This window comes from Xyrauchen texanus, chromosome 37, assembly GCF_025860055.1.
Source record: "Xyrauchen texanus isolate HMW12.3.18 chromosome 37, RBS_HiC_50CHRs, whole genome shotgun sequence".
Classification (NCBI taxonomy): domain Eukaryota; kingdom Metazoa; phylum Chordata; class Actinopteri; order Cypriniformes; family Catostomidae; genus Xyrauchen; species Xyrauchen texanus.
Window position 1 is genome coordinate 17,153,001 of NC_068312.1, and position 23,829 is coordinate 17,176,829.

Consider the following 23,829-nt stretch of genomic DNA (forward strand, 5'->3'; position numbering starts at 1 on the left):
GTACAGTCTTTTACTTCTGGAAAAACTGCCTTCTAGTAAATAGCAAATAATGGTTCATGCCTGTGATGTATCTAAAGCCTATTGGCTAAAAGGATAGATCACCCAAAAATGAAAATTCTCTCTTCATTTTCTCACCCTCATGATATCCCAGGTGTATATAACTTACTTTCTTCAGCAGAACACATTTGAAGAAAAATACCTTGGCTCAGTAGATCTTTAAAATAAAAGTTGATGGTGATGAGACATTTTAAGCTCCAAAAAAAAAAAAAAAAGACAGTCAGTATAAACCTCATCCATATGACTCCAGCGGTTAAATACATGTCTTCAAAGCATTACAATCGCTTTTGGTGCGAAAAATATCAATATTTAATACTTTTTAACTGTAAACCATTGCTTCTGGTCAGCAGCAGAATGCACATTCACAAGAGTGCTGAGTTCATGTGGTCTCTCGTGTGACACATTTGCGTTGGCATATTACGGACGTAATCTCACGGCCTTCTTTTGGTTGAGGCATCCAGGATAAGCACACAAATGCACCATTGTGAGTTATCAAACAAATACAAATATAGATTGAAACCAAAACAAACAAAGCTTCTGTACAGCATTCCTACTACTCAGTTGAAAATAGCGCTGCAGAAGACATGAGGTGCTCATGCTGATTTTCTTTTAGATGCTTAAAAAAATCTGATTACCAACCACTTGCATTTTAAGGACCTACTGAGCTAAGATATTTTTAGATAGTTCTGCTGAAGAAATTAAGTCATACACACCTAGGATATCATGACGGTGAGTAAATAATGAGAGACTGTTTTTTTTTTATTTTGGGGTGAACTAAACCTTAAAAAAAGGGGGGATGAGCCCTATATTATGCCCTGCCCAAGCTTACTGTTTCAGTAGGAAATATGGCTATGCAAAAAAGAAAATCGGTCTTGTCAAGTCTTTCAAATGTAAATCTAAGGTTGTTTTGATGGTTGAGATTATCAGTCATCGTGGCCCATTTGCTCTTCACTTGGAGTTATATAATCTAAGGATGCACTACTCCGAAACTGATATTTTAACTGGATCTGGTATCGATCTGATGAGCCTGATTCAAATCTGATACCGTAAGTCATAGTCAGTACTGTCAAGCTCCAAAAAGGACATAAAAGAATCATAAAAACCCATTAAAGTAGTTCATATGACTGATTTTAGTAAGTAAATAAGTAGTGTGCATGCACGGCATGTTTCAGTGAATGCTCACTGTTTTGTTGACACACACTTTTACAGCACATGCAGAGCTCATGATGTGCTGCTGTTTTCAGGTCTGCGATATGGGAGCACTCCACAAACTCCATCTCAGATTTATATGCTTAATATGGGTAGGAAAAAAACTGATTCTATTACAAATCACGATTCTTGAGAAAGACTATGTCTCCCTGATAAAAAATAAGTTTTTATTTGAGGAAGTATTCCGGGTTCAATCCAAGTCAAGCTAAATCAACAACATTTGTGGCATTATATTGATTACCACAATTTATTTTGAGTCGTCCCTCCTTTTCTTTAAAAAAGAAATCTTGTTTACAGTAAGCCACTTACAATGGAAGTGAAATAGGCCAATTTTTTAACATTAAAATACTCACTGTTTTAAAAAACAGCATTCATGCTAACATTATTTTAGTGTGATAAAAATCACTTACTAACATTTTCTGTGTAAAGTTATAGCCAAATTTACAACTTTGTTGCCATGATGATGTAATGTCAACAAACCTAAAATGACTAAAAAGGACAATTTAAACAACTTTACAGCTCAAATAATAAATCAGTTTTAACAGAAGAATTAATGTAAGTGCTTTTATAAAATTAGAAGCTTCATTTCTGCCATTTTAAACCCTCTAAAATTTGGCCACATTCTCTTCCGTTGTAAGTGCCTCGTAAGTGCCTCATTGTAACCTCGTTTGTGGAACATCAATGACTCTTCAATGACACCCTTTGATCTTATAAACAACTTTTTAATTTGCCCTCAAGAGTGGTTATAAACTGGATAAACCGGTAGAAATTTGACAACCATTTAAAATAATCATCTCTATCATGGTAATGCAAAATAGCCACTGCGTCGCAAGAAATGTTCACCTCATTCTATTCCTGTTACACGTATGCAGTACACATTATTCTGTTGGAGGATGGCGGCACAGTTGTGTTACACATGATTGTTGAACATGGAGCATGCAAGCCCAGCAGGCTTCCAATTTGAGCTCAAGACAGGAGAGTGCAGGGCAGGATCAGTCTCGCCACTAAACCTGCTTCTGTCAATATCGCACACAAACGACAAAACTTTGAATTTGAGGTCATTTGAGTTTATTTATTTATTTATTTATTTTTTTTAACCTCAAAGTGCTATGGAGGAAGTCCAACATCTCAAACAACCAGACTGCCCTATTATCTATTTATTAACTATTTATCATGCCCCAACAATTATGTGTCATCACCCTTAATAAAATTTGGTTAGAGTGATGTTAGGTATTTGCCTTCAGATGTTCAAATATTCTCTACAGAGATTATTTAAATCATTAAGAGTGTAATGAAGTGTTTATTTTCTTTGGATTTTTTATTTATTTATGTATTATTTCCTTTAATACATTGCTTTGATGTTGAGTTTCTTAAGGAAAGTTTATAATACTAATCAACAACATCAGACTGAAATGTGGCATAATACGAAATGTAGCCAAATTGATTTTTAGTTTTATTTTCTTTTACTTTGAGTATGTTTGTCAAATTCCATATAAAGAGAAAATTAAATAACGGTCATTTTCATTTATAATGTGTTTCATTCACTGATGTGATTATTCAAAAATAGGCATAACATTATGGTTATTTAATAAGTATTTTTATATTGATTTTAGTTTTTTTTTTTTAGAAAAACTTTACTATTTTGATATATATCGTTATCATGATATAACATTCCCATATAACAACCCACCCCTAACTTCCAGCAAGACAGCAAACTTTATTTTTCCATGTTTTTCTCTCTGGTCCATTTTAACTAGAGATGCACGGATCGACCGGCCAGGGACCGGAATTAGACGATTTTCCGCATGCTCGGCCCGGACCGGTAACCGGCCGGTCAGCCTCACGTCTTACCGATTCCAAGCCTTTAATACAAATCCGTTTTGTTGCCAGCGGCGTAGGCAATAACGTCACAGCCGCATGTAAACATGTCATTAGCGTGGAAGATCTTTCTTTATGAAGAATTCATAAAGTTCGAAATGTGTAATAATTGTAAGGCCAAAGTAAACCGTGGGGGAACCACCACAATAACTTTTGGGTCAACAAACCTAATTAGACATTTAAAACACCATCACCCAGCTGAAAATGCCCATTTTAAAAAAAAAGCTAAAAATTGAAAGCGGCTAAAGCTAGTCAGAGCTCAGAGCCAGCCACAAGTCAGCAGCCTCTCTTATCATCCCTTGGTATGAGCAGCGAAAAAGACCAAAGCAATTATGAGGAAAATTATGGAATTCATGGCCCTGGATGACCAGCTGTTCTCCATAGTTGAGGACAAAGGCTTCAGAAATATGATACATTTCCTCGATACAGAGTATGAGGTACTTTCCGACGTCGTGTTGCCCGAGTTGTTTAATCTCGTGTCATGTAACACACGCAGCCTGTTATCTGTCAACATTTGGGTACACAAATCCGGGAGAGGGGAAGTGGGGTGCTGAATGGCAGAGGCAGGCTAAATACATACAGATTGTGCTGTTGTGATTTAACATAATTTTTCCCACCGTGTCCGATATTAAAATCAGTGCGACACACATTGCAAAAGGCGTGGGCATTGTCGATATGGCTTCGGGATATGAAATTCAATTCTTCCATCCAGCTGTTGTTAAATGTACATGTATATTTTGTTTATTTTCACCGGAGCACCAGCTGAGTCTTCTCCTCCCCTCTACCAGTGATGCTTGATTTAACATCCCGCGTCTACTGCCTGCGCAGATATCAACGGCGCAAATTGGTTGTAGGTTGCCAGGTTATGGTCATAAATGATTTGTAATGTGTATGAAACGCATCCTACTCACACAATGTGTCGATTGTGTGAGTAGGATGCGTTTCATTCAAGATCTGGCAACTGGACCACCTTGGAATAATATATTGATGTGATTATTCATATAATGTGGTTTGGGCCGTACAAATTACGGGAGTTTTTTTGGGAGAAATAACAAACAGGAGACTCCCGGGAAAAACGGGAGTGTTGACAGATATGCAAGCCGTTCCCGAAGCAGTGCTCAGTTTTACAACTGATATTTGGACATCTAACGTAAGTTGAGCATATTGGACACTTCAGTTTTTCAGATCTTTGGAATGGTTTTGTTAGATGAGTAATAAAGAGAAAAAGGTCCATTTATAAAAATAGTGGAAAATGACATATGTTATATAAAGCAATTCATTTGCAGTTAATTGTTATTTCTACCTCTTTCTAGACACAGAGCACTTTATTTTGAGAGTTGTTTAAGTGAGAGAAGATCCTGTAACTTAGTGCAGTTTGGGGGAAATTGTAATGTTTAATAATTTATTTTATTATGAAAATAAAATTTAGCATTGAAGAAAGGTAGATTTTGTTTGTATATGTGGTCAATAATAGGTCTTAGAAAGAAAATCGGAATCTGAAAAAATCGGTATCGGCAGGTCACACGTGCAAGAAATCGGAAATCGAAATCGGCCAAGAAAATTGCAATCGGTGCATCTCTAATTTTAATCCCATGGATTTCAGGGGCAAAATATGATTTTGGTTTTAAGCTACCCAGTGAATTTAATCAGTAACAAGATATGAGCCAATTTATGGTAAATTCCCGAAAAAAAATTTAATAAATACAATTTATGAGTGAAGTGCGTTTCTGCATAGTAGAAAAATGCTCTCTTTATGTAACCTGGCCAAAATCTGTTTGACCTGAAGCAGATGAGCAAGCATGGTCTACAATACTATTCTCCCAATATGTTGTGAAATTTCTTACTCACCGAGACTCAGTTCTCTGACTATCCCTCCTCTCTTCCCCCAAGTGCGGAGGCCTCCCCAGCAGAATGCTGCCAGCATGCCAAAGTGCTGGAGGACACACAGTTTGTGGATGGTTATAAGACACTAGGCTTTCAGGAGAGCATCTATGGGGAGTTCTTGGGCCGTTTGAGGGAGAATCCGCGGTTGGTGGCCTCTTGTCTGGTGGCAGGAGAGAGACTCAATCATGAGCACACACAGGGAGTCATATACACAGTTTTCACCTCACTCTATGGAAACTGCATCATGCAAGAGGATGAAAGCTACCTGCTGCAGGTAAATGGAATATATGCATTATTTTGAGATTATCTGCATTGCCCAAGAACTGTGCCTGCTTGGCCAATTAACATAACATTTTCAGTTTAAAAATAAGTTGTAATTTCATTGCCTATTGGCATTATGTTTGCCCTTTGGGCTCTCTGGTTAGATATCAGAGATTGGCCATTGAAGAATTCAGATTGGTTGACCACTGCTTATGTACAAAAATGATACCTTAATTTTTGCATTTATGCATTTGGCACACACTTTTATCCAAAGTGACTTACTGCACATTCAGCATATACATTGTATTAGGCTATGCATTCCCTGGGGATCGAAGCCATGACTTTGGTGATGTTAATGCAATGCTCTGCCAGTTGAGCTACAGGGACACAAAGTAATTATTACATCTTTTATTGGCATTATATTAGAATTTAATATGATTTGTGCAGCAAATAATGCCTGGTAGTCCAAAAATGCCTTCAGACTACCTTATAACCTTATGATTGGTCATTTTAAACGCAAACCATTTTTTGCCTTTTAGATAAAAAATAGATACACTTATTAGTTTATAGGACCTTTTTTATGGGTTGGATACTTTTGGTCACACTTTACTTTAGATATCTGCAACTACTATGTACTTACATTAACATCTAAACTTTTAAAATGTTAAACTGTAACATTAAAAAGTAATTTTGTTCTCTAAACTCTTGTGTAACTCTTATCAGGTACTACGCTATTTGGTGGAATTTGAGCTTAAGGAAAATGACAACCCTCGGCGCCTTCTACGGCGAGGCACGTGTGCCTTCAGTATCCTCTTTAAACTCTTCTCTGAAGGCCTGTTTTCAGCCAAGCTCTTCCTCACTGCCACCCTCCACGAACCCATCATGCAACTGCTGGTGGAGGACGAGGACCATCTAGAGACAGATCCAGCCAAACTGATCGAAAGCTTCACCCCGGCCCAGCAGATGCGGCTGTTTGGGGAGAAGGGGACAGATGAGTACCGCAGAAAGGTTCAAGAAGCTGTGGAGGCCAATGAGGCCAAGCTGGTGACCCTTGTTAACTCCTTTATTGGCTACCTGAAGCAGAACACCTACTGCTTCCCACAGAGCCTGCGCTGGATTTTGTCTCAGATGTATAAGACATTGGCACGAGTGGAGAGGTTAGAGGTCGGGGAGGTGAGGACGATGTGCACTGACCTGCTGCTCACATGTTTCATCTGCCCAGCCATTGTCAACCCCGAGCAGTACGGCATCATCTCGGATGCACCAGTCAATGAGGTGGCGCGTTTCAACCTTATGCAGGTATGCAGGATTTTGAAGTTATCTTACAGTATGTTACACTACATGGCCGGAAATATTTAGAAACCTAGACACCACACCCATACTTCATCACAGTTTGCATTCCAATTTGGCCCAAAGGTGTTCAAGTGAGTTCAGGTCTACCCTATTGTGCAGGCTAGTCAAGCCTACCACACCAGACTCATTAAATAATTTCTTTATGGACCTCACTTTGTACTCTGTGTCATTGTGGTGCTGGAACAAAAATTGGAAGCACAAAGTTTAAGTCGGCATGTAACGGAAGTTGTGACCGACTTCCTTAGTATGACATATTTCTGAGTGAAATGGCTTATCAAACAAGAAAAAAAATATAGAGTGGGGACTTGAGTTCATCCATCAGTTGTTGATTGGTTTGTGAAAAGTGGGCGTTACATACCGGAATGAAGGAGGCTATATTAATGTGAGTTTGCAGTCTACACACACCCCTTCCAAAGTGCTGCTTGTGCCAGAGCCATATACCGGGGAAAATGAGCAGTGATCTGAACACTCCAATGATCTAACTGACAACTTAAATACATAACCAGCCCATATACGTACACGTCACATTACAACATGGTTTTTACTTACGACGAGGCTGTAGCCATTGAGAAACTAGCGGGTAAAAGATTGCATTATTACAATGATTTGAATCACAATACCCTACATTTAAAGAAAAAAAAAAAAAAAACACGTACTCGTGCTGTACATCCAAAAATACCTCCAAAAGATGCCTGCATTAAAAAATATGAAAAAACCTCAGCCAATATGAAGCAATCATCTCTGGAAGCATTAACACAGTAAATGCTTTGAACACAACTGCATATTCAGCATTTGTCCTGTTCTTCAAAATGTGAATTTTAGCCAGCGGGCACATAACCAAGGTAGCTTGGGGTAGGGAACAGGGTTTTGTAAGGGAAACAGCTGAAGAAACAACTCTTAATTTCTGCATTAGCTGATCTGAATCCAGGTTTGTTTACATGACTCTTGATGGGGTAGGATTAAAACTGACTTTTCTCTGCTGAATTATGCAAGTGGTTATCAATCATATCACCAGAAGAGCAAGTTATGCCATTTTGATGAAAGATTGCAAGGTAAAAAAAATGTATGTTATGAATTGTTCACAATAAAACCAGTCTGGATTAAAATGCTGAGATTATTTTCCATAGTTGTGATTGTAATATTTGATGTTGGTTTGCCTTATGAATGAATTCTAACAATAATATCCAATTTCATGTGTTAGGTGGGGCAGTTGTTGCAGGAGTTAGCCATGTCTGATGCAGATGATGGAGACCCTCGACGTAAAAGCAGTTTATCAAAGTTTGATAAGGTAAGAGACATTCCCAGGATTTTGAGACTACTTTGATTCTGATTCTGAAACTTTATTGTATTAATCATTTTGATATTGATTGGGGATGCACCGAAATTTTGGCAACCGAATATATTTGGCCGAAACAGCCAAAAAAAATTCGGTTTCGGACTAAATAGTTTTGGAAGGGCCGAAACCATTGACCGAAACTGTGACGTTTAATTAGCGCATCTCCGATGACGTATTTTGACAGTTTGTCAGCGTCTCCTACCATTTTGTGCGCACACCTTAGTTAAGCTACAACAGGTAAACATGTCTGCAGTGTGGATGCACTTCACCATGACCAAAAAGGTCGGCTAAAATATCGAGAGGCGGCTAATTGCTGAAGAACTTTAGTACGACCAGTTTGATTTATCACCTGAAAACACGACATCCTGAACAACAAACAAGAAAAATCTCCCCAGCACACTGACTCTATCCGTAGTTGCTGTTTTTGAAAAGGGTAAAGAAATAATGACAACAGCAAAGGAAAAGGCATCACTAACAAATTAATGGAATTTATTACCTTGGATGATCAGCCCTTCTCAGTAGTCGAAAACATAGGGTTTTGCAAGTTGATCGAACACGTTGAGCCCCGTTATACAATTCCGAGTAGACGTTAGTTCTCAGATGTGTGTCTGCGTGCAATTGTAAGGCATTGTTGCAAATATCCAGGAGCTCCTGACTGTAGACATCACAGCCATTAGTTTTACTACTGACATTTGGAGATCAGACATCAGCCCCACTAGTATGAAAGTCTAACTGCTCAATGGCTGGACAATGATTTCAAATTGCAGAAGGTTCTGCTTCATGCATGTGAACTCAACAGCAGCTATTTCAGAGGCATTTTGCAGTATGCTACAAGCTTGGCAAATTGGTCAATCAAAAGTGCATGTCATACTCTGGGACAATGCAAGGAACATGGCGAAAGCTATGGAGGACCTCGATCTGAAGAGCCTGCCGTGTATAGCACATACTCTTCAGTTCGCTGGCAACGAGACTGTTATGAAGTGCACAATGTTCAGAAATAAAATCCAGTTTTCACCGTTGTACTGTATTTTTAGTTTTTTTGTTGTAATTTTCTCATTGATAAGCTCAGAAGCAAAATGTATTGACTAAATTAATTTAAACACATTGCCACATAAATTATTTCCCAAACTTAATTTTTGGTTTCGGCTAAATGAAAACTTTTGTTTCGGTGTTTCAGTAAGAAGTACATTTCGGTGCATCACTAATATTGATGAATATTTATTACATTTATATGCATGTTATGAAAGATGAACATTGAATGTTGAAGATTTAATATTTACCGGTGGACTTCCATTTCAAATTGTTGATTGGCTCAATTTCAGACATGTGTTGCTGCCTTTTTGGATGTCGTCATTGGTGGAAGAGCTGTTGAGACTCCACCAATGTCCTCAATTAACTTGCTGGAAGGCCTAACACGGACTGCGGTTTACATGACTCATAATCAGCTTTTGGCTCTGGTACGTAGTGAAGAAATAAAGGAATAACTTTTGCTGACATAGATATCATATAAAGTACAAATTGTCTTAATGGGCTTTTCACTTGCTAACAGTCATATTTCTTTTAAATACTAGTCTGCGGTTTCTTAAGAATCTGCGTTATGATTGATTACATTAGAACTAAAGAGTGGTGGTGGTGTAATGGTCTAAGCACATAATCTGGTAATCAGAAGGACACTGGTCCGAACCCCACAGCTACCACCATTGTGTCCTTGAGCAAGGCACTTAACTCCAGGTTGCTCTGGGGGGGATTGTCCCTGTAATAAGTGCTCTGTAAATCGCTTTGGATAAAAGCATCTGCCAAATGCATAAATGTAAATGTAGAACTCTTTTGCTGTTTCAGGTCAAATCACAGTGGCATTCTTTTCATGGCAAAATATAAAGCTTCAATACAATTGGGTAGTAGTGGAGTGGCCTTTCACTTTAGATACATGCTGTACAAAGTCATAAGTTCCAAACGCAAATATTTTGCCATGGTGGGGTTAATTTTAGGTAGGTTCATTGCAGGACACGCTGCATATCATAGTATGCTTAGTCCGCTATTACACAAGACTCTAAATAAAAATAATTAAAATACTTGTTCTGTTGCAGTGCCAAAGAGTGTGAAGTAAACATGTCTTAACCTGTTTAACCAATACACCAGTAGCAGTCATACTGCATACCTTTCCAGACTTAATACTGTAACTCTTCTAGCCCAATCTGCCAAAAGCCAGTTACCCTCAATTTCTGTGTGTGTGTGTGTGTGTGTGTGTGTGTGTGTGTGTGTGTGTGTGTGTGTGTGTGTGTGTGTGTGTGTGTGTGTGTGTGTGTGTGTGTGTGTGTGTGTGTGTGTTCTCAGCATGAGCAGAAAGGTGTTCATCATCACACTGTCATTTATAGAGCCAATTAGCCCAACTCCTATGTTGTTATTGCATTAGACTCACTGTTTGAAATTCACTAATGATGATAGCTTAATAATAATGCCCACCTGCTTTTAATTACCAGCACTGATTAAGAATAAATTCCAAAATTACCTGAAGATAGATATAAAGAAAGCTTGTTGCACACCTTACCAAAACCTTGTTTCTCAAAGAGAATTCACAGGATATCAGCTTGTGGAAATTATTTGATAGCAATTTGTAGCAATTGCCTACTTTTTCATTTTTGATTGAATAATGTATAGAAACAGAACAAAGATATTGTAAAACACTTAAACTGGTGTTTTGCGACCCAAAAATGGACTGCTGGTCACAGACAGCAGGGAATAACTATGCTAAATCCAAATAATAAAATGTATCCAAGAATATAATCATGTATAGGGAGGATCACAGAATTAACCCTAACCCGATATGGTAATACCATACTTTACAGAATATTGATTGTAAGATTAAAAATTCTGTCATTAATTACTTGTGTTGTTTCAAACCTGTATGGCGACTACTGTGGAACATGCAAGGAAATGATAGGCAGAATGTGAGTCAAGCCATTCACTTTCATTTGATGAAAGTGAAAGGGACTGACAGCCTCAGTCACCAATCATTCTACTTAACAATGTTTGATAATTTTGTTTTTTTACTCTTGTGCAGAGTAAAAACATTTTGTGTTGTTTAAGGTCAACACCTGAAGCAAAAACATATAATTTCTCATATTGCAAGCCTCATTTCATCTCTATGTTCAGGTGGACTTTGTGCGTAGTGTGCCGACAGGCGATCAGCTCAGAGAAGAGGATCACCTTGCTCTGGAAACCCTACTGGCCAATGTACCTCAGTCCCGCACCACGAAGAGCAACAGTTTTGAACTCACGCCCTCTAACACGCCCCAGCTCTCCCCAGCCACCACGCCTGCCAACAAGAAGAACAAACTCCCCATTGGTATTCATTCTACATAAGATATACTGCATGTTCATTGCTGCGATTTATTCCCCAAAAGACTAGACCTAAACAGCAGCAGACTTGATAAAATACCCATTTCTTTTCCAAGTAACTGTCTCGAATATTGACATCAGTGGTCTTCTGATAATTGTCAACTACTGTTAGTTCTTATACTCATTTACTGGTCTATTACATACAGTGGCCCCAGAAAGTAAACTAAGTGAACCCACTAAAGCAACACTTACAAATGTATGAATGTCCTAACCAAGTAGCTAGTTTCAAACCAAGTAGTGTTTTTATGACAGATGTCACAAGATCACTTTTCAAGCAAAACATTTTACAAAAAGAAGTTTGTTTGATTTTAAACAGAAAATACTGTATTGTTCAAAATGAAGACAAAGTATTTGGACTCTTGTCCAAATGAAACTTGTCTGGTTGTCAAACTTTGTGGAACTACGTGGAATGGTGTGCTGAACAACATCTGCATTTTCCCTGCTAGGTACTTTTGTGTGAACTTGAGGTGAACTGACTTCATACATCTACTATAAATGACCTTGGGACAAATTCAGAGTTTAAAAAAAAAAAAGTGTGAAGTGTTTTTTAAGTGTATGAATACTTTTTGGGGCCAATGTATTCTGTTTCTCTTGACCACCTCCTCTCTGATTTCTCCCTTCTGTCTCTTCCACCTTTTTCTCTTGCCTTGCTGCCAATCAGGACAACAGTTGGTTGCCATAACGTGTTGGGAGCCCACTGCCCTGTCCGCTCATATACCTTTAGTAACCCCATTTGGTGGGTAGTCCTGCCAGTCTGCTGTTGCTAACATGTTCAAATACCCCCATTCATCCACAGCCTATCACCGCTTTACTCATGCGTTGCCAGTCCTCACTGTGACTGCTGTAATATATGTGTGTGTGTGTGCGCGTCCCTGCTTGGCATTTTGCTGCTTACTGTAGCACATCTGGGCTGCATTACATGCTTCTAGCAATATTGATGTAGTTTTAGTTGCTCAGACAAGCAAGTCAGTTCATAAGGGTCATAAATCTTCAAATCTTGTGAGCTATCTGCTCCTTTTACCATTATATTCGAAACTGGCTTTCTTTTCATCATATGTTTTGTGTTTACCTAATGTCATGCATCAAGACCAGAAAGAAAGCATTTAAGGGGGCTTTCATATTATCAGTTTAGTCCAAAACAGATCACAATTTGCATACAAAATTGGTAATATGAAAGTTGATTTATGGACCAGGGAGTGGACTGTGGTACCGAAATCAAAACTACTAGGAGCTGGTTGTTGGGGCTTGGTGTTAATGGAACTGTGGAACAGTTTGTATGAGTTAGAAAGCAACCTGTATTCTGGTTTGCACTTGTTCAGGAACAAAATTAACTTGTGCATGCGTTTTGGCCAATTTTAAGTGTCATCATAAGTTGCTCAAACACACACACGCACCATGAGTGGCAGGGTAAACATAAGCAGGGCTGCAAATACATTGATCCCAATGAGCTGTCTCCTCACAAAAGACCTTATGTGAGCATCAGATATACTCAAACACACTAATATAGCAACCTGCGTTGTGTTCTCCATGATGCACACATTTGTAATGATGAAAGTTGATGTTAAAAACACAAGGGTTTGAAAGAAGTTGAAAGAGTCAGAAACAAGCCAGGGACAAGCGCACTCAGATTCGTACTGCAGCAATGTGCTCCGAATGAAAACCTCTTTAGACATTACAGTGTGTCCAAGAAATGCCCTCTGAAAAGAATTGATGTCATCATCCATACATGGCAATACACTGTATATATCGCAGTATTTTCTACAAAGTGGGCTAAATGTTCAGTTGTAAGTCAAAGCCATATGTGAGGTGGTAAATTAAGCTTGTGACGCACTTTGTTTCAGGGCAGAAGACTTTTCGGGCTGCGAAGGCTTCGCGGCTGGGTTTGCAGTAGCTGCATGAAGTTTAACACACTCTTCATACTGTAGTTTGTTTGCTTTCTAAAAAATCCCACAATGCACTGTAAAAAATACCAGGGAGCATTGTTGCTCACAATGTTCCCTTACCGGAAACGTCCTCATGTCTTCTGAAGTCTCGAGTCGTTAGATGACGAGCACAAATGTAAAACTATGAAGTATAAGCATTATTTTTTCTTAAAAAGAGATGTTGTTTGTAATGTCTTTCATTCATAATTACCGTGAAAATTAAACAATCTTTTAAATATTTAAGTTGTTAAAATGAAGGTTAAAAATAAACTATGTTTGTATTTCTTTATGCCATTTATCTGTTATAATAGACCTTTTTCACAGACTTTGACTCGTTTCCACCTAATCAGCATAAATCTCACAATTTTCTTTATATCATAATTTCTGTAAATTTAAAACATTATGCTTTGTGTTATATTACCCTGGAATTAGTTTTTAAAAATGAATTGCCAAAGCAGCGAGGGGGTTTCTATTACAGCTGCTGAGAGAGTGACAGTAAATTTGTCATCTTCTCCCATTTTACTGTCTTAATCCACCATGCTCTATTTTTTAATCTTCTGGAAAGCCATTCAAATGTAATAGTGGATTTTTTCTTGGGTAAGTGGAAAATAATATTTGCTGTGATCTATTCACTGCTGTCAAAGTTTACCCTGCTAACATTTCCTTCCGCATTCCAAAACCCAGAGTGTGAAAAAGGTCTGTAACACTGTACGTTTGAATATCTTCAGTGAAAATAATAGTGTCATTTTTACAGCGATGGTGCTGATCAATAACAGCTGCGCTACAATGCACGTTAATGTGTCGTGGGTGATTTGAGTCATAAGTGTCCCAATTTTCAGTGGATCTGTGCCCAAATTCATGTTCACAATATACTGATTCATGACATAGGGAGCTGATTGAGACACAGGGTGAGTTTTCTTTGGCATTGTGGACCATCGCTTTGTCTCCCATGTTGCAGGAGAATTTGTGAGCTTGTGGGGCCGGGTGTGCTCGCAGACGTAGTGGGAACGGGGTTGCACAGAGAGTGTGAGAGAGGAGTGATGCAAACACTGGGATGGCTTTATGGAAGAAACCGGTTATGTAACGCAACATCAAACTATATCTATATAAATTATATAGTCTCATCCTGTATCTCGTTCTAAAATACATCGATATATCTTTAAAAATGTATATAGCACCCAGCCCTAGGTGAGATATGGAGCAACTACTGAATTTTTGTGCTTCATGTAGTAAGTACTTTGTAAGTCGCAAAATCTGAGACCCTCCCTGAGACAAAATCAGATACAAGTGGTCACAGGAGATGCATTTGAGACTTAAGTACCAGGTATAAATGCTGATCAGTCTTGGCTGACCACATGTGATCATTTCACCTGAGATAAATGTTAATACCAGATCTATACAGGGCCTTTGTGGCAACTTTACAGAGTGAGAATACACTCTCATTACCTGCACCTGTGCTGGGCTTTTAAGGTAACAGTTGCAAGGAAGAAAAACTGCTCTTACGATTTCATTGTCTTCAGGTTTTCTCTGTGATACTATTTTGGTACAGTTCTCACAGAAGTTTTTGTTTCACTAGCATGTTCTGTTACCACTTAAAGGAATAGTTCACCCCAAAAAATTAGAAATTATAATAATTACTATAAAAATTACAATTATTTACTCACCCTGGGTGTTGTCTTATGACTTTCTATCGTGGTACATATAAGGCGATGCTAAACTGAATATAAGCCTCAGTCACCATTAATTTTCATATTTAGTTCATACAATGAAAGTGAATGGTGACTGAGACATATAGTCTGCCTAACAACCTCTTTTAAAGTCATTTAGATTTGGAATGATGGGTAAATTATTAAACAATTTCATTTTTGGGTGAACTATCTTTTTAAGTTGTTAATATCAAGTATGATTGTGATTTAATATTTACCAGTGCTCATTGTGTTTTGTTTCATCATCCTGATGTTTAGGCTTCTACATTCCAGCCTTATGCTTGCTAACACTTCAAGCAGCTGCCTATCTTTGCTTTTAACCCCTAACAGTTTGTCCCTGCCCCCTCTTCCTCAACCAGCAGGCTCTCGCAGCCGTAGCCGGTCCAACGTGGCCCAGGAGGGTGAGATTGAGGCAAGCTCTCAGGAGTCTCTGCAGGAAGTCATGCCAGAGGAAGTGCTAGTCATCTCAATTGGAAGCTTAATACAGACCGTACCTGGAATGATGTCAGAAAATGAGGTGAGAGCCTTTATGCAATAATATATAATAATATCTATAATATGTATCTATTATAATCTATAATAATACTAATAATATCAATATCTATTCTAATAAAGTCACATTATGGTAGTTGATGAGTACTGGCAACTCTTTTGATGGTGTGTGTGTGTGTATATATATATATAGGGTTGTTAGCATTCACTATATATATATAGATAGATAGATAGATAGATAGATAGATAGTAGATGATATATTGGTTTATTGCTGTTGTGTCTCTGTCCGTAGGTCCTGACTCTTCATCTTGGAGACGGTGGACAAGGAGATGCCCCAGTCGATGACACCAAACTGCACGGCAAACCCGACAAAACACTCCGCTTCTCACTCTACAGCGACAACCTGGAGGGCATTTCTGAGGGTGTGTTTTCATCAGACAACCAGCAGATGGCTGTCTTGTACATAAACACTTTCACGCCCATCTCTGTGATGGCGAGTCAGAAAGAGACTGGCAATCAAGATCAAATAAATATTAGTATTGTTGTAACCTAGTAGGAAAGATCAGGACTGGTAACTGAAAGATTGTTGGTTTTAACCCTGTAAGGGGCAATCCATGATCTAATCACATTGTAAACCTGAGCAATACATTTATACCAGGTTGCCCTGTCGGATAGAAGTGTCAACCAAGTAACTAAATGGTAGTATTATAAATGAGTTAATGTGAGAAATTGCGTTTTGTCTACAGGGCCATCTAACCGCTCAAATTCAGTCTCATCTTTGGACTTGGAGGTGGAATCTGTGTCAGAAGGAGGACCGGGGCCCTCTGGTAGTAATGGTGCAGAGGCCTTGCAGCTACTTGAACATGAACAAGGTGAATTTGTGTTTTTAGATTGTCCATAAAAATTGGTGACAAATCGAATACATTTCTATAAAAAGAAATTAATTTGTGTTGTATGGGTTGAACAATTCCTCCTGGGTTGTTCTCTGTATAGCCACCACTCAGGATAATTTGGATGATAAACTGCGCAAGTTTGAGATTCGGGACATGATGGGCCTGACGGATGACCGGGACATTTCTGAGACTGTCAGTGAGACATGGAGCACAGATGTCCTGGGTAGTGACTTTGACCCCAATATGGATGAGGACAGATTGCAGGAGATTGCAGGTAAGATACTGTGTATTCCTGCACATCTAGATCATAGATCTATGGTTACATATGGATATTCATTAAACTAGATAAAATAAATAAATAAATAAAGCTGTATACAGTATAGCAAGCATTAGTGTGGTTGTCTCTCTCTTTCCTGCTATATTTTTACTTTCAGGTTCAGGTTGTTAGCTTAAGCCTAACTACACAGGCCTTGCATGCCTAACATTTTGTTTTAGACTAATTTCGATGATATACATTGTGTAGTCTAATCAAGTTTTTATCAACAGGCAAAGACCCACCCCCATTATGTGCCTTATACCAGAGTCTGCTGTCTCTGAAGCTTATTTTATTAGATTGAGGTGGTTTTAATACGTTGAGAAAATTGTTTTATTTGAATGAAACTTTTGAAAACATTTTAACAAAGTCAAAATAGATTGAGTTGTAGAGATTTTATCAAAAACAGATAAAAAAAAAAACTTCAGTTTTTCATTAATAAATATTTTATAACTTTGTAAACGCCTTTTTGCCATGAAAATTGTCATGGAAGCTGACGTGGAGTTAAATCACAAACAAACACACACTAACATTATATGATCAGATACAGTGTCTATTTAGTTTATTTTTCAGTAAACTCATTACTGGCGCCTTGTGGTCAACTGATATCTTGCAGATTTTAATTAAGCAGCTATACATAAGCAATTTTGTGAGTCATGTTTAGTAACGCCCTAGTAATTGCAATAGATTTTGTTATTGTAATTCTATTTGTTTGGTTGGCCCTTAAAAATAATTTGTAAGAATTCTAACCAATCATGTGCCATGTTAGCCATTTACTTTAAAAAAATAATACAACAATAAAAATACAAACAATACATGTACATATTATGACACATTATTGAATAATGTATTATAAATGAAAATAGTATGCATTGTATTGTATGAAACTAGCATTTTTTGGAGGGTCTTTTTGCCTTTTTATTATAGTAAAATGGGGGTAGGGGGCAGAAAATCACTGTATTTATCACACATTCATAGTTGTGATCATTTAGATAAAATGAGCATGGCTATCCAAAAAATTACAGTGGGGAATATTTGTTATACCTCACAGTATTGGCTAAATAGATTTGGACATATTTAATTAACTCTCTTTCTTGGATTGAGACACAAATATCCATCTCTTTTGACTCATTTCCAATGATTTGCAGGGAACTGTACTGGAACAGAGTTATTTAAAGAACAACCTCAGACTGCTTCTCACTTCATTCCATCACATGTCGTCTCTGGCTCTCTCCTCCTGCCTCTCTCTCTCTCTCTCTCTCTCTCTCTCTCTCTCTCTCACCCCTTCTTTTCCCTCTATTCCCTCATCTTCTGTGTTCTCTCTCTTTCTCTCTGTCTGACATTCACACTCTCCATCTGACATTCACACAGTCCCTGCTGTCTTATTGACCTTGGTTCCTTCTCATTTGCATCCTCCATTTTTCATTGCTCAGAATATGGCATTGGGGGACTTTTCCGTCATTAAGTGAATTTACAGCGATTTCCTTATGTGTTTTCTCAGAGGGATTGGGTTATGAGATACACATTAAATATCCATTAATACCTCATTATCCCACTGATAAGATTACCATGATAATGAGGCAGAAATTCTAATTGTTTCACTACTGTGGGTGCCACTCATTTAATCATACACCTGAAAGATGGGCAGCTCAGAGCCCCTACCTCACTCACTGTAAACAGGGCCAACGGGGGAATGCTATCCTGCAGCCACACCAAACCTGGCCTTGTGCAGGCATGCGTGCATGTGTATGCAGGGAGCTGTGATCTGCTGAGTATCATAGGGTGCGCTGATGATCTCTGCTTTCACCTGGCCATCAAACGCCCCCACACACATGCTGACACCTCCCCTTCTAGGCAAGCTTTTGTCTCTTTCCTCCCTTCTCCACTCTCCATCTCCATTCTTATGTCTTCTGAGGCATTAGCTCCTGTTGGGAGTGTTTGGGAGAGAGGAAGTGCTATGTGGGATGCTGGATGAGTGAGTAATGAGGTTATGAATGATGCTCTGCTCAAATCACTATTCAAAGTCACAACCCTGATGAGACTGTGTATGTGCGTATGATCGCACTCGAGAACTTGCGAGGAGGGAGGCTGCAATTAACCTTTGGCCATCACTGTTGCAATGCTCCTACAGGATGCTTTCGATCAGAGGTGCCTCCCCCATATACATGTGTTTTTTTTATGTAATCTCCTCAGGGGCTGCGGCAGAGAATGCACTGGGGAGCTTGCTTTGTCTGCCTGTTCTTCTGGACCCATACGGTTCTACCATTTCTGAGACGACGAGCGAGGCATGGAGCGTAGAGGTGCTACCCAGTGACTCAGGTGAGAGTCAACACATAAAAGAGATGTACTGTATGTTTACCAACATCAAACATATTCTACATTAAATGTGAAGAAATAAACACCAGGTAAATTCACATAGCCCTGTTCCCTTTCCCATACATTGCCTCCAGAAAGTAGTTGGACACTTAAGCCATGCTTTAAAACGTATTAAGTTCAATGAACTTGTTAATAAATTATGAAATGAAGGGGCATCTGCATACAAATTATGCTAGACCCTTTCTTAGAACTTCAGTTTTATAAGACATATGTGCTATTACTTAACCTCCTGAAACTGAACTAGTAACTAGTAGCACCTAATAAACATGCAAAAATGTTGTTTTTTTTAGAACAAATAGTTTTTCAAAAAATATGTGCACAGCAGGACTAAGTTGTGCAATTTTAAATAATACAAAGCTAAAAAAAAATTATTTTGTGTCCAGGAGTGTTTGTCATTCATGTTTTTGAGATGTTTCAGACATTACAGCTGATTTTTTTTGTAAAGCTGAAAAAAATAGTTCTAATTAAAAGTAATGGCCAGCATCATCCACTCACTGCCAAACATGTTAAAATTTTTCATTATAAATTCTGATTCTATGTACTGATTACCATTGTCCCATTTCTGTCAAACATGTTGAGTAGTGCATACTTGATCTGCACCACTCGATCTTGAAAGGCAGACTTCAGTAATTCTGTGGATGTTTAGTTTAGTCAGTTCCCCTCAAGTTCATACAGGCTGTCCTATCCTAGCAGAGGAACCAAAGTTGTAATCATCACATTAGCCTGGACATGTTCATTTAAAATCCATCAAATATTTTACTTAAAGTGTGTTCACCATTTTTCTTTAAAATAAATTATACTACACTAATGCAATGTGACATTCATATGTTTTTCAGTGTGGCTTAAATGTCCAAATACACTATGGGGCCATTAGACAGAAGTGTTTTGCTTCTGATCCTTAAATAAAATCGATCTAAATGAGCTGGATACACTGGTGAATTAGTATTTGTTACTTCAAGATGTCAAGAATTATTATGCTTTGAGAATGCATTGAATTTATTTAAGAGAATGTTCTTTTGTTTTATACTGTGATAATCCTGTTAGCAAGGTTTTGATACCTTATGAGTAAAAATTGATGAGTAAGAATGTGGTGGTGTGGGCGCGGTTGAGAGCTGGCCTGTGAATGGAGAGCGAGATCAGGAGATTAGAACAGTAAAGATCATCACCTGGCAATTGTTGTCACTTGCAGCTGTTTGTCATTGCAGTCAGAGTGGAGACAGGCTTTAAAAGCAAGCTGGATGACAGTGAGGGGAGAGAGCTACCCACAGACACACACTGATAGAGCATGTGCTGAGTTGCGCTGAAAAGCGAATTGTTTGAGTTATTGTGAAAATAAATTACCTTTTTGAGTCTAAATTTGCCAACTCCCGCTTCCTCCTTTCATCCCATTTGTTACAAAGACATATTTCTGTATGATTCCTCCATAATCCGTGTCATTAAAGTGTGTTATGCCAGTAGGCAGCCTGAATGTGGTCTTGTCTACCTGCCTCTTTTGCATCGCAAACTGAGGAAAAAGTGAATAAGTGTTTTAGTTTTTTCAGTTCTAGAGTATATAAATGAGAGAGCCCTCCACGGAGATGCCCTGGGTGTTTTGTGTGTGTATGTGTGGATGTTCCAGTTTGTGCAGTTAATGGATCTGTTTTGCAGAAGCTGCAGATCTGAAGCAGGAAGAACGCTTACAAGAGCTAGAGAGCTGCTCTGGTGTTGGTAGCACTTCAGATGACACAGAGGTCAGAGAGGTCAGCTCCCGACCCAGCACCCCAGGGCTCAGTGTTGTTTCAGGTACACATAAACATGCATGTATGTATGTATGTATGTATGCAGACTCTGTCTAATTATTTTTAATGAGAAACAACATTAATTTAAGACATTTTGCATTTTGACATCCATTTTTAAATGCAGTGCGACATTAGAGAAGCTTTTTTACAGTGGTTTTCTGTTCAGACTTCAAGATTTTTTTTACTATAGAATGACTTATATTTGCTGGTTGTTTCTCACCAGATCACATGCCTTAAGAAGAATTGTAAAGTGATGCACAAGTCCCATGGACAACTTTTATGATAATTTTGGATGCTTTTTAAAGTGAGACTATATGAACTTCCATTGTATTAAGAAGGTAGACCAGGATATATATTTATATATTTTTATTTTTATTTATTTTTTGTGTTCTGCATAAGTAAGTAATATGGTTTGGAAGGGATGATTAAACTAAGGCAGATTTGATATTTTTGGGTGAATTATTCTTTCAATAGAATGAGCCAGTGTAATTTCCATGAGCAACATGACAAAGTTATAAGACAATCACTTTCATGATCACTTTGGGAAGCCCTGCCCAATGTGAAATCTCACTGGTCCAAAATCCTGGTCCTCACAACTGTACATTTTTAGCATCAAACATTTTCTGATTGGCTGTGGACATCAGTGTGTACAGACAAATTTATTTTTGGAAACTTGTTGCATCGCGTTTCGTTACATGAATGCTACGGAATACTTTGTTTTTCCATGTGCTGTTACATCTTGCACACGGTGATGCATACTAAACTTTCTAAGTATACTCTTTTGACCACAAACCTGTACAGACACGTTGTTTTGATATGTCACACGCAAAAAACGAAGCATATTTTACAAACTCTTTGGACCAAGCAAGACCTCATAACAACTGAAAATAATGTCTTGCTTACTCGTAAAAGCACTTACTTTCCATACTTTGCTGATTTTTATTGGGTGACTCTTCTGTCCTGACATAGTAATGAAGACAAATAGCTAGGTAGCAACAACAAATGCCCAACAGACTCCTTATGGGGAGTTTTCCCTAAAGATTTTGGCAGATGGATTGTTTTTTTTTCTTTGTTCATTTTTGCTGTTTCCATCTCTCGTTCAACTACTATGACCTCTCCCTGGAGGATTCCTCTGCCCTCTTTGCGTACGCGAGAGCATTGGCCCGATTTCCATGATTCCTTGAGTGGAATGAGATCGGCCGTTCAACATAGCCACCTCTCCATCTTCAACACGCTATAGACCCTCACTTATTTGTTAACCTTTCTGTATATCTCAGATATATGCAGTCAAATCATAAAATATAAAAAACATAGTCCGAAGCTCGTTTTGCAGAGACAGTAGAAGAAAGGTTTTTTTTTGTTTGTTGTTACTTTGTATGAGTGGAATTATTTCAAGGTAAAGTTTCTGCTTTGACAAACAATACACAATAACTTCACCTTTCTAAAACGAATACACTTCCTACTGTAATTTAATTGTTTTGTGGTTTTGCTGACGTGTTGTCTGTTGTTCGTGCAGGCATCAGTGCCACATCAGAGGACATCCCCAATAAGATTGAGGACCTACGCTCAGAGTGCAGCTCAGACTTCGGAGGCAAAGACTCCGTGACCAGTCCAGATGGAGAGGACACTGCACATGGTACAAAACACACTTGCACACTGAAGTGACTGATTGGAAACAGTCTTACCATGCCGTGTACTTGTGTTTAAACTTTTCTGCTTTAAAAATGTTTAAGGCTACGTCTACATTAATCCAGATTAGGTATGGAACGATACCATTTTTTCTCTTCCGATACCTGGACTATCAGTATTGGCCGATATGATCCCGTTCGATACCAGTGTTCTTTTTTGTCTTAATGCCTTTAGAACATCTATAATTCACTGTGTGGAACTAATTGGGAGTACTCTGTGTAAAGAAACAAAGACTTCTAACAATACATTATTTCATTATAAAATTGTAAAACTAAAAACAATTACATAAGAGCATGTGCAAAACTTTATTGTGAACTAGTCTCAGGGAAGTCTGTGTTTGAGTGTTTGTTTGTAGGCTAATTCACAGTAGTGTAATACGCTTCTCATTTAACATCTGGTAAGATGCTTGTCCGGTGTCATTCTCAATGCATGTTATAGGTGGACCGAACTATTGATCATCTACATCTGAGATGGAGTTTGGGTGGAGCAACCACATATTGCACTGAGCAGTGCATCACGAGCCTCTGCGTGTGTTTGCGTGTGTGTTGGCAGAGCGGCGCTCGTTCGTTGCCTTTTGCAATTCACAAAGTTTTGGATGACTGTAAGAGCCTGAATAAAATTCATGCATTATATGGACTACTATAATGGTGATTTGAAGGTTATTTATGCCATTAAATGAGCTTGACAGTAACGTCAATGACCTTTGAAGGAATGCAATGCGAAGTTTGTGCAAAGTAACATTTATCTTTGACAGCACTATCAACGTGGATGTCGGGCACAAAGCGCTGCTATCACACGGGCTACCATCTTGATTGTTTTGCATTGAATGGATCACATGACAACAAATACATAGTTTTCAAATATAACAGTTTTCCCAGTCCACATTACGACGCGAAGGTGCCGTTTTCAAATATATCCACTTGTGAGAGCATTTTTGAAAAGCTCTGTTTTCGCTGACAAAAATGCTGTCTCTGTGTGGACCGAAGGCCAAAAAGTAGAGAAGATGCATTTTCAAACAAAAACACTTTAGTGTGGACGTGGCCTAAATTTAAATGCAGAGATGTGTCTCTAAAGGGATATGTCAAATGTTTTTTCTTCCAACATATTGGGAAATACAGTGGCCCCAAAATGTATTTAGAAAATCAAGCTGCACTTAATGTGTGAATTTCACACAATTATCTAACACATATGAAGCCCTGTGTGCTTGCAGTGAAATCAGTGTAGTTCATTACATTTAACTATGGACATTTCCACTAAGATTTACAACTAAAGAGTTCAAAAA

General features: G+C 38.3%; 1 protein-coding gene across 6 annotated transcripts in view; it reads left to right on the plus strand.

Annotated features, from left to right (window-relative positions):
- Nucleotides 1-23,829, plus strand: part of LOC127631166 (GTPase-activating protein and VPS9 domain-containing protein 1-like) — a 63,164-nt gene that overhangs the window by 17,814 nt on the left and 21,521 nt on the right. For 3 of the 6 annotated variants that reach the window (XM_052109177.1, XM_052109179.1, XM_052109182.1), the window contains exons 3-15: nt 5,035-5,302; nt 6,013-6,588; nt 7,844-7,930; nt 9,301-9,435; nt 11,132-11,324; nt 12,039-12,113; nt 15,368-15,522; nt 15,791-15,920; nt 16,245-16,370; nt 16,492-16,665; nt 18,898-19,023; nt 20,728-20,862; nt 22,375-22,494. In XM_052109177.1, the coding sequence (XP_051965137.1) occupies nt 5,035-5,302; nt 6,013-6,588; nt 7,844-7,930; nt 9,301-9,435; nt 11,132-11,324; nt 12,039-12,113; nt 15,368-15,522; nt 15,791-15,920; nt 16,245-16,370; nt 16,492-16,665; nt 18,898-19,023; nt 20,728-20,862; nt 22,375-22,494 (2,300 nt within the window). Of the gene's footprint in view, nt 1-5,034; nt 5,303-6,012; nt 6,589-7,843; nt 7,931-9,300; nt 9,436-11,131; nt 11,325-12,038; nt 12,114-15,364; nt 15,523-15,790; nt 15,921-16,244; nt 16,371-16,491; nt 16,666-18,897; nt 19,024-20,727; nt 20,863-22,374; nt 22,495-23,829 lie in introns of all 6 variants that reach the window. The other 3 variants (XM_052109181.1, XM_052109183.1, XM_052109180.1) reach the window with 2 other exon arrangements.